Genomic DNA, 11,716 nt, shown 5'->3' with positions numbered 1-11,716 from the left:
TATGCTCCTACTTGGTCCTTGTATTATATCTTAAAAGTTTGAGGAAATGATGTTCTATGATATGATCAACTACAGTTTGAATGGAGAAAATGACTCTAGATTTGATGCAAAAAAAATGTCATAATCGCTAGTGGACATTTGTGAGGATATTTGGAAAAGTTGCCAAATATATGTTTCATGGACATAAGGGTGGCAAACGGGTGGGTTATGCCGGATATGAACAGGTCGAAAACGGGTGATGCAATACGAATAGAAAATGGGTTAATCGGCAGATAATATAGATATTCATATTATCTATTGACTTTTTTGAATTTAATCAATTTTGAGAGAATTCTTAGTCACCCAAACTTGAAGAACTCTCAATTTCAATCCTTACAAATGTAAAAGTTAAACCCATTAATTATTCATTCGTTACCCATTTTCTAAGTGGATAATATAGTTCTTAACTTCTTATCCACATTTGACCCGTATATAAGAAATTCATTATCCAACCCATTTTTTAATGGATAATATGAATTATAATTATTTTTTTATCCATTTTGCCACCACTACATAGACATGGGGACGGGTATCTAATACGTGTGTACATCTAAGCGTTGAATTCATCATTGCCTAAGAGTTGAGAATGTACCATTACAAGTACTCATTACGTGGCTATACGATATTTTATTTGACGGACGACAGTCGATTTAGTAAAAATTGCACGAGGAGTCTGTTTGCATCTGTAGCCGTTTTTTTGTTAAAAGCCTTTTAAAAAGACTATTTTGCCTTTCTTCATTAAAAGATTACTTTCTCTCCAAGTATACGCTAGTCCTTTACTGTCTCTGTCTCTCTCTCCCATTATTCGCGTTTTTTGATTTGTTCTTTTCTGAAATCAAAGGGTTTTCATCGTTGTTTTGATTTTTCAACTGCTATTCGTCGTTGTTCCCACATTACGATTTAATCACAGGTACATTGCATTAACTTTCTGGGTTTTATTTTACGATTTTCTGGGGGGTTTTTTCTGGTTTTGGTTTTGATAGTCATGTATTTATGATTAAATAGTTTCTTAGTGTTTAGTTTGAAAGTGCATTAGTTTTACTTTTAAGATTGTGTTTTTAGGTTTTTTGAACGAGTTTTTATGTTGTTGATGAAAATTCTATAAATTCTTCAGTGATTAGACGTCCAAATTTTTAAAAATTTTGAGAGTTAAATAGATGATACTATTAAAGTGATGATACCTTAGATAGGAGTTGGAGTTTATTTTTCATGTTTTACATTATTTTGGATTTGAATTTGTGTGTTTTTTTTTGTAAAAACTACAGCATGGGGCTGAATGTTTTGTGTATTTTAACTGGTGAGCTGAAGTTTTTGTGTTTTGTTACTGGTGAACTTCAGCTCTAAAGCTGAAGGTTTTGTTTCTGTAACTGTCGAACTTCAGCTCTAGAGCTGAAGTTTTTGTTTTTGTAAAAAAAGATAGCGGCTATGAAACTCCAGAAGAACAAAAAGGACATGATTATGGAGATTTTGAAGAGACTCTGTGTGAATTTTTTTATTAGAGGATTGGTTGAACATAATTTGAATTTTGTGAATATACATTAATTACTTTTTTAGTTCACTTTTGTGTCATACAAATATGTTTGTGTCTTTTATCATGAATTTTAAGTATATTTTTGTTTGAAAAAACTTAAGCATGAAGTAAATGACTTCTGCTTTTTAAGCTGAAGTTTTGGTTAAAAGTCATAACAAAACTATAGAATCCAACACAAAAATTTCAGCTTATCGGATGCTGAAGTTTTTAGAAATATACTAAAAAACTTCAGTACATTGGGCCGAAGTTTTTTAAAAAAACTTTACGAAAAAAACTATTGAATCAAACAAAAAAACTTTAGCTTATCAGGTGCTGAAGTTTTTAGAAATATACTAAAAACTTCAACACATTTGGCCGAAATTTTTTGAAAAGGCTTTACGACAAAAACTTTAGCATGTTTTGGTATTTTGGAATTTGAATCTGGTTCAAATCTGGTTTGCGAGAGGCAATCTCAGGAGAGACGGACTAATGGAGGAGATACGGAGAAGATCTGGAATTTGAATCTGGGTATGCTTGATGCATCTTTTATATGTTTTCGAAGGGGTATAATGGTCATATTATTATGAATTTTTTGTTAATTGGTTACAAAATCAATAGTTTTTAAAAATATGGTATAGGTTAAAAGGTGGCATAAAAATAGGGTACGGCTGCAAATCCCCCGTCGATTTACACACAACAATTTTATGACCTCATATTTAGAAATTGGCAATTTTTCCAAAATTAGACCAATGGTCTGAAGTTCAAAAGTAATAACCTGATCTAAAGCTCAAAATTCAAACTATATTCAAAACAATGTCTAATTTCGAAAGAGTGGCCAACTTCTAAATACAAGGCGACAAAAGTGGTCACCTAGTGTAAATAACGCGCAGGCGGGGGCAATTGGGTTTTAGAGCAAGCCAGGCGCCCGTCTAACCCAAGAAAATAAGACAACAAAATACTATACAATCTAAGCGCTCATAGCAATCAAGAACGACCGACTTTTATTAAATTTGGTTCTTAGATAAACATCAATGCATATAAACAAGAGATGAAGTTTGCACTTCAATTTCACACACTATACACAATAAGGCACAAACAGAAAAATGGTATCCAATTGTTTAACTATAACACATCCCAAAGCTAGTGTCAATAACCTGTATTCCTTAAGAGGTAGAATGCATTGAAGTTTGCATCTTTGGTAACACTTCCTCCTTACCAACAGCAGGCTCACAGGCATGCAAGATGGTGCATACGTCATTTTTCTCCAGAAAATGTTCCGCATTAACGAGGATCACTGGTGCATATTCAAAGACCATTTTCTTGCACTGCAGAACATCACGAGGCACAAAGAAAAAACCGGCAAGACAAAGAAAGAAAAGAAACATCAGTACAGTTATCAGACGACCTTTTATCCTTCCACGTATAATCATCAAGTACTTCATAATGCTCTTGGATACAGAAATATTGCAAGTAATATAACTTGATCCTGGCACTTATTCCTCAATTAAGTCTTGTGATCACGTATTACAGCATGTCTCAAAGTAAAATATAATGGATCATCAGATATCCTTTGCAAACTTGCCCCTTAATGCGGAGGAAACATTCATTGACAAGCATTTCATTTCTTCTAACAATTCAGGGTTGTGGACCTATATTGCAATGGACTCTCCAAAATGCTGTCGCACCCGTGTCGGATCCTCAAAAAATGTACTACTTTTGGAGGATCCAACATGCACCCCGTGGCATTTCCGGAGAGTCCAAGCAACATAGTTGTGGACACATGGGGCTTGCAAAAGCTTTTGAAGGACACCAAAAAGTCCAAAACAAGTACAATAGTTGTTAGCTATCACAATTCAAGGAGTTATCTGAGATGGAATTTACGAAGTAAAAGCAGGCATTAAGTTATAGTTATGATAGAAGATTAGTTTCAGAGGGTTTTTACCTTATTAGCATATTTTTCAACAGATCCACATGCCTTCAGGAGCAACTCAAGTATGTCTAACTGAAAGAATACAAGAAGAAAATGAGTTTGCTGAAGATAATCACAAGTGAATATATTCTGTCACACAACAACCACATACTGTCACTAACCACTAAAAAAAGAAAAAAAAGACAACCACTTACTATCTCCATATACATCTATAGTAAATTTAATGACATTCTTTGTATGAGGATAAATGAAATAAAACATCCAACCTGCCAGATTCGAACCAGTAAATCCAATGACATAGTCTTTTTAATTACTAACAATGCTCAACAATATTTCTTCATGATATCACACCCAAGGGTGTAGGCTAGCTATCAAAGAAGTGGGAATGAAAACCATGAAATCAAGACTCAAATCATAGTAGAGGGAACAAAAAAGCTAGGGGAATCTTTCTATCTGCCTAAGTTTTCGTGGCTGATTTACTCGGAACCTGTTCTGGCGAGAGGTGGTAGGGATATCAATGGATCTTTAAAAACCGACTAAACCGACCGACCGTACGGTACCCAACTGATTATTAGGTTTCTTTTAATAAAACCGTAGGTTTTTAGATGAATATATTACCGTACCAATAATTAGAGTAGGTTTTTTATTTTTATAAAAATAAACCGAGAAAATACTGAACCCTACCGAATAAATTTGCACATGAAAAATATATTTTATATTATTAAGTTTAAAAATAATAAAACATTATTTTTTTTGCTTGGGCCTTAGTTTTGAAAACAATTACAAGCCAACAAGTAATTATAACAAAAAGTCCCAGCTCCCAAACATATTCTGCTACACCTATTGAAACTAAACTAGTTCCTGCATCTTAAGTAGCAAACTACAAGGTTGAATATCTTTCTTCTCGTATGATTTACATTTCTCTTATTGGATACTTAATCTTCTAATAAACTCTATTTTTGAATCCCAACTTGATTAATATATTCCTACTTGTATTGTATGATTTATATTTCTCTTGTCTTCGCTTACTTTCTTTTAGTGAGATGGATCTCTCTTCTAGCCATCTTTCATATTCCCTTGATTCATCCATTTTTAAACAGTAAAAATGTTTAGAAAGTTTTACCAAAGTCCTATGTAAGTACATATGTTATCACATTCTAACTTCTACTATCAATCCTTACATGACATTTTAAGAAAAATACTGAAAGTTAACCGAACCAAACTAATACCGAAGACAAACCGAGATGATTGGGACAGTTTTCAAAAGTCTAACTTTGGTTATACATAGTAGAGTAACCGAAAAACTGCTACTATACAAATTTTATAAATTAATCGGCCGAACCGAACCATTGACATACTAGCAGGTACCCGGTGGAATAGTCAAGGTATGTGCAAGCTTGACCAAAAGAGTCCCAGCACCACCTTAGCAGTAGACACACACATACCTATCTTGTATGAATAACTTGCAGCTACAAAGAAATGCTAAAAAATAATTTTTTATGCATTCACAAAGTTGAGAAAATACAGTTTCATAAATGTGATGGTAAATACAAGTATATTATGATATTTGTACCTTATCAAACAAAATGCACATAATTAGTGACTTCTTCCAAATGACGTATCATTATCAGTAACAAATTTGCAATTTTGGATTGACATTTTTATGTAGCATTTAGAGAGTCAGATTAACCACCTTCCGACCTTTGTAATAGTTCAGACTCTCGGCTAAATGTAAGTGGACGCTAACCATGAAAACATGGTTCTTTTGTCCTTTCTGTCGATAGTTCGACATATAAAATGTATATATATAATGAAAGACGAGTACCTGAGTGTCAGGATTTTTCAATTTCAAAAGTGTCTCTTTAACCACTTGATGACACAAGTCACAGCCATTCTGAGAGAACTGTTGAGAGATGGAAACCACTTTCTGACAAAGGTCAACCTTTTGGCAAATATCGTCAGGTTTTATAGTGGAGATCACTAAGAAGAAGGGACGAACATACTGATCCACCAGGGCAGTGCACTACAAGCAAAAGATTTTAAGAGAAAGTCACTTGAAAATTAATGTTGCAAAAGATAGAAAATAACATTATCAATGTTGTTGCATAATCCTAAAAATATCAAGCTATGCGCAACACAGGCTGAGAACTTCGCCTCCCTTATAAGGGGCTTTCCTGCAGGTGCCAAAGCGTCAAGGCATCACCTAATTGCCAGTATACATCGACACTAACAAATATAGACAGCAAAGTGATAAATTTATTGCAAATGTGTGTGTGTGTGTGTGTGAGATTAGGAATTATTAACAATTTAGTAGCATTATTGACAGTGTGAATTAATCATTTGGGCCCAATTAACGGTCAATAGATGGACATTTAGGTCAGATCACAAGTACCTTGAGCTTGTATATTGGCATCTTCGAACAGGTGTTGAGAAGTAGGTCAAGTATCTTTGTTTGGGTCTCGTTATTAGAAAGGTAACCAAGTGCACTAGCAGTATATTCTTCACACAATGTGCACAATCCTTCGACGTCTTTCAGAGACTGAAGTTGTTTCTGTGCCTGTAGGTTACTTATCCACAATGCTATTGCAAGAAAGCCAAGATCAATGTTATGTCATAATAAAGTTTTTATTCAGGTACTCCATACTCCTAAATCAATCAAGTAATATAAATGACTTCACATAAATATATCAACAAGATGATAGCATCTGCCACAGAAGAATATAGTTAAACATAGATTAGGCTAGTAAGCATGAATAAAAGAAATCTACCAGAAAGATAATTGGACGGAAAAATCACTTACATCCCCATCTAACAAAATCTTAATAATGGAGGATAAACAGACAATAAAGCCATATAAGTAGCTAATTTGAAATTTGCAGGCAAGCATCCAAGTCAAGATTCTGAGGATAACTTTTCACCATAGTTTCTCAAATTATCATGAACCCCTTATTAAAATGAAGTAAACTGCTATTATGACCTAGACTACCAAGCAAATAAAATGAAACACTTGACCTTCCAAGTTTGTATTTCCACAGTCTATCCCTCTATTTAATAAAAACAGGCCATATTTGACATAACAGTATAATACACACATAGGAAAAATCGATGTCGATCTCATTATAAGTCATATGAAGTATATCTTAAATAAACGGAACTAACAAACCAAATCGACTTGAAAACAGAAGACCCCATGGCAAATATATTGACGGTACTTCCTCAAGAGACTGGTTGGTTGGTAATAGGTGGAAAAAAAAAATCTTTGGTTTAGAGAAAGTTGATGTTGCAGTTTAAATTTAGAGGATTGGGGAGGAAAAAATGGAAGAGAAAGGTCATTACTATAAGAGTTTTTAGGAACTGAAAATTAGTAAATGAATAAACTGCAAGGATATTCAAAGCTTAGCTTAGGAAATGCTTTCACTAGCAAGAAAATCACAAACTTCCACTAGACATCTACCCTGGAAAATCCAAGAGGTTCTCGTTAATTATGGATAGGTCGCTGACCATAGAAGGACATCAATGCTGTTCACAGAATTTGTAAATTTTACGGCTGCAGATTTACTATTTAGCAGTCATCATTTTCCTATGTGTGTGTAATTTAAAGCTATCCCATTATTTCAGAATCCATATTACAAAAATCATATCCAAACACAATACTAAAGCCATTGGCACTTGTAACAAAAGAATAGGAAAAGTACCTGAAACATCCGTGGTTTCTTTAATAAGGAGGTCAGGGGCTGCTAATTCTCTAGCAGTACAACACACAGCACCGAGTATGAGAAGGCAGAGGCAGACCTTGACATCCATGCTGCCAAGTGAAACAGTAAGTCCAGATTCAAGAAATAGCATAATAAAGTACAAAAAAGAGAAATCAACGAGAGACATGCTAATAGCACTTGAAGAATGACAGTTGCAAGCACATGAAGCTGTCTTTTCTTATCGTGCATTAATTATGTGTTTCGAACCCACATAAACATACGTGCAAAGTAACATTTGTGAGAATTCCATATAAGAATAGGGAAAAGATATGGCATTTGCCCGACAGAAAGAATGAAGTTTAAGTGAGACTAGACGGAAATGTGATGCCTAAGCCCACTTGTGGGATTTTACTGGGTTGTTGTTGTTGTAGTTATTGTTCAGACTAAAAGAAAAATGGCACGAGAACAAGATGTACCACATAGAAATAAATAGGGTGGTTGAAATAGAGGTGTTATAGGACTGCTATGCAATAACAAATACCTACCAAGATGAAAGACAAATTCTATCAAAAAATTATGTTATCAGTAATACTGTATGTTGCGCCTCTAAGTCCCAACATATCCACAACATGAGTGTCTTAAAAATGAGAATGTTAAGATAAATGTGTGGATATACAAGAAGATCACAAATGACCATGTCTGACATAAGCTGAAACTAACATCCTTAGAGGATAAATGACAAAAGTTTATCTAGTGCTTATCGGGAGTATTATAAGTTTAAGATATATGAGTCTAAAAATTTAGAGAAACCCTAATTCAATTTAGATGACTCATATAGCTGAGCTCAACTAATTTGGTTGACACATAGTTATTGTTATTATATTTGGTGTTTTGCTTACAAGTCCATTTTGTCAACAAGGTTTCTTTAATGAACCTTATTTGGTTACACAGCAGAAGAAAATGATTTGTGAATGAAGTAGCCATACTTCAGAAGGGGGATCTGACAGAAATATGCAAAATTGGCTCTCCTAAAGAGATTGTTTTGAGTATAACTTTTGCTTACATTTACTTAAAGATGAAAACTTTGGCCGCTCAAAAAGTTCAACAATAAATAAATCATCACAAGGTCTATCAAGGATTTGCAGCATCGAATACTGAGTTTCTAACACTACTTGCTACAATGTACTGCTATACACTTCAGGCACATGCCTGTTAGGACCAGATAGTAGTCTATCACCATTTTTCTTCTAGCTTGCGAATATATCTAGACATTGCAAGCAATATGCTAAAGAGTTGGAAGTCAGCATTTTTACCATGGACAAGTTTATTCAAAAAATGGGTCTTGAAGACTTCTTTTTATTTCAATAGAACTGATCTCACAGTCATTCATTAAGAACTATTCACTCAAACGAGAAGAACAATAGGAACACGAGAGGAAAAAAAAAGTTGAAGTGCACATAACAACAACAACAACAACAACAACGACCCAGTATAATCCCACAAGTGGGGTCTGGGGAGGAGGATAATATGTACGCAGACCTTACCCCTACCCCGAAGGGTAGAGAGGCTGTTTCCAGGAGACCCTCGGCTCAAAAAAGCAACAGGAGCCGATATATTAGTACCATAAAAATGCATAATAAAATAACAGCAATATATAAGAGATATGAAATACAGAATACGAAATACGAAATAGATGGCTGGTATAGTAAAACTAGAAGGTAAAGCCCTGCATCAATAGACGACCAATGACATTCTTAGTCTAACTCCTAACTGGCTAGTCTCACTCTATTGTGCTGTAGAAATATTCCCAACTCTCCCCTAACCTACAACCTTAATGCTCGACCTCCATAATTCTCTGTCAAGGGTCATGTCACCAGTAATCCTAAGTCGCACCATATCCTGTCTGATCACCTCTCCCCAATACTTCTTAGGTCGTCCTCTACCTCTCCGGGTGCCCACTACAGCCAGTCGCTCACACCTCCTCACCGGTGCATCAGTGTTCCTCCTCTGAATGTGCCCGAACCATCTGAGTCTTACTTCCCGCATCTTGTCCTCCATGGGGGCCACACCCACCTTCTCTCGAATATCTTCATTCCTAATCTTATCCATCCTTGTATGCCCGCACATCCACCTCAACATCCTCATCTCTGCTACTTTCATCTTCTGGATGTGTGAGTTCTTTACCGGCCAACATTTAGTTCCATATAACATGGCAGGCCTAACCACTGCTCTATAAAACTTACCTTTTAGTAACGGTGGCACTTTCTTGTCACACAAGACTCCCGACGCAAAACAAGAAGACTCATAATTTCCTTTGCAATAATTACACTGAATATTCAAGCTGAGAATCTATCTGGTTCATGCTGGCTTTGTCTCAGGCTGATCAAATAAGCAATAAATTACCTCTTAACTCAGTCCAACAGTTGCATATGCAGGTTGCCAAGGACTAAGACTAGACATACTGCCTCTACACTTTATAGCATTAAAATTATCAACGTCAGCCTTTCAAAAGTATTTGTGTATTTTAAATAAATTTACAGTCTCACATATACTGTCAAATTTGCTCCTGTCATAAAAGCCAAGATACAACTCCTATAAAATAATGCTCAAATTCAAAACCATCCAATTACTTTTGAACCAGAAGCTGATCCCTATGCTGAGTGTTTTACATCATATCAATCAATCAACAATTCCTCAATCTCAAACTACTGACTGATCAAACACTCCAACTTTGCTCGAGTGTTTGACAGCCATATCGATCAATCAATTACGCCTCAATAGCCTCAATCCCAAAATAGTAACAGATCAAATTTCAAACTTAACTTGAGTCACGACTAAATTAGATGATAAGAGCAACAATCTCAGCTACTTCTACTCTCAGCAGAAATAACTAAATTATATTCCCATGATATCAACTTCAATAAGGTTTAGATTCCTCCACAACTTAAAAAGGTTTCATCTTTTGAATTTACAAACTGGATTGCAGCTGAATCCCCCCTTCCCCCCCCCCCACCCTCTTCCCGTTGTTTGAAGTTTGATCCAGTGAACAGGGAATAGGTACATATTACTATGAATTTAATAGAAACATAGACAATAAGAAGACTGCAAAGACAAGAATAAACCCATAAAATAATTAAGGATCGAAAGCAGGAAAATTATTTGTTCAAGGAAGATCAGCATCATTTATGTCTTTAATGTAAATAAACAAAGTGAGATCATTGCAGAGAGGAAAAATAAACAAATTTAAATTAAAAAAAAATTCTATATGGAAAGATGAATGAGAAAGATGAAGAATGTTTACTTGCAAAAAGGGGAAGATTTTCTGAGTCAGCGAAAAATACAGAACGCTTCCTTCAACCAACGCCCCCTTTCTTGTAGTAGGAAGCTATCACAATTATTTTTTGGCTTGTTGGGGTATTCTATTGGGACCTAATCCCCTGCGACTGCTATATTTGGATCTTTATCCAACCGCATTATTATTATTATTATTATTTTTCCTTTTTAAAAAAAAATATTAGTAATCAAAGTAACAAAGACCTCTCTTCTTTTTGGTCTGGATTAATTCCAAAAAAAAAAATTCTCAGCTATACAATATCATTTTTTCATAAGATTTTTTTTACTTTTAATCCGCGACAGATTATTTACTGTTTACTCATTCCTTCGCATAAGTTAGCAAGTTTCAAAAGTATTATCTTTGTCCTTTCAAATACATTCCTCCTGTAATATTTCAAATGAAGCTTCCCTTTCGAAAAGGTAGTCCTTTACTTTAGTATTACACAATTAAAAAGATGGCTTGTAGAGAGAGCATAATACGACCCAACCTATTCACGCAGACAATAGAGGAACTTTACACGAAATGCCTTACTTATATCCAGCCAACAAAATCATCATATCCATTTAATAAACATTACGGGGTTTTCTCCTTTTATTTCTAGCTCCTATGGGGATATTGAAGGGAACAAGAAAGGATCTTTGCATGTATAAAAACTATCACTTATCAAAAAAATGTAGAAACTATCAATGTTATCGTCCAAGCATTCTAGTGGTTAGTCTGCTATATTTCTGACTTATACTAAATAAGATGCATTACTTTGTGAAATAGTTTAAAGCTCGTCGATAATAGAAGAGGAGGCTATCGACAGAGACTGTTTCAGAATTTGAAGTTTATGAATTGTAAGCATGCAAAAGTTATTGAATTTAAATTCAATAAAATAATTTGGACTGTATTAGTCCAAATAAATATTAAGGGCTAATATAAATGAATTAATAATATAAGTTTAATGTATATGGATTAAATAAATAAGTCTTATTGGGCTAAAGTGATGAGTCCATTTCATTAAGCCCGAAATGTCATCTTCCTAGAGACCCAATTTGGTGCCACGTGTCAAATGACGTGGCACGCCAAGTCAAACGGAAGAGCCAATAGGATTATGCCACGTGTCAAAATCACAAGGCATGCCAAGTCACATTAAAAGGCCAATGAAATCGCGACACGTGTGCAAGTGATATGTTCTGGCCAATCAAATGCGGCCTTATCATACT

At 34.8% G+C, this 11,716-nt stretch overlaps 1 protein-coding gene across 1 annotated transcript; it reads right to left on the bottom strand.

The window, feature by feature from the left end:
- Positions 1-2,533: 2,533 nt before the first annotated feature.
- On the bottom strand, positions 2,534-10,614 carry LOC107792809 (uncharacterized). The gene is made up of 6 exons (XM_016615045.2): positions 10,476-10,614; positions 7,175-7,284; positions 5,872-6,059; positions 5,305-5,502; positions 3,492-3,551; positions 2,534-2,874 (listed from the first exon to the last, which is right to left on the bottom strand). The coding sequence occupies exons 2-6, from the start codon at positions 7,281-7,283 to the stop codon at positions 2,713-2,715; spliced, it is 717 nt and encodes a 238-aa protein (XP_016470531.2). The 5' UTR covers position 7,284; positions 10,476-10,614; the 3' UTR covers positions 2,534-2,712.
- Between the last annotated feature and the right edge of the window lie 1,102 nt (positions 10,615-11,716).

The sequence above is a fragment of the Nicotiana tabacum genome, chromosome 5 (genome assembly GCF_000715075.1).
Source record: "Nicotiana tabacum cultivar K326 chromosome 5, ASM71507v2, whole genome shotgun sequence".
NCBI lineage: Eukaryota > Viridiplantae > Streptophyta > Magnoliopsida > Solanales > Solanaceae > Nicotiana > Nicotiana tabacum.
This window is presented reverse-complemented; position numbering and strand designations above follow the sequence as displayed.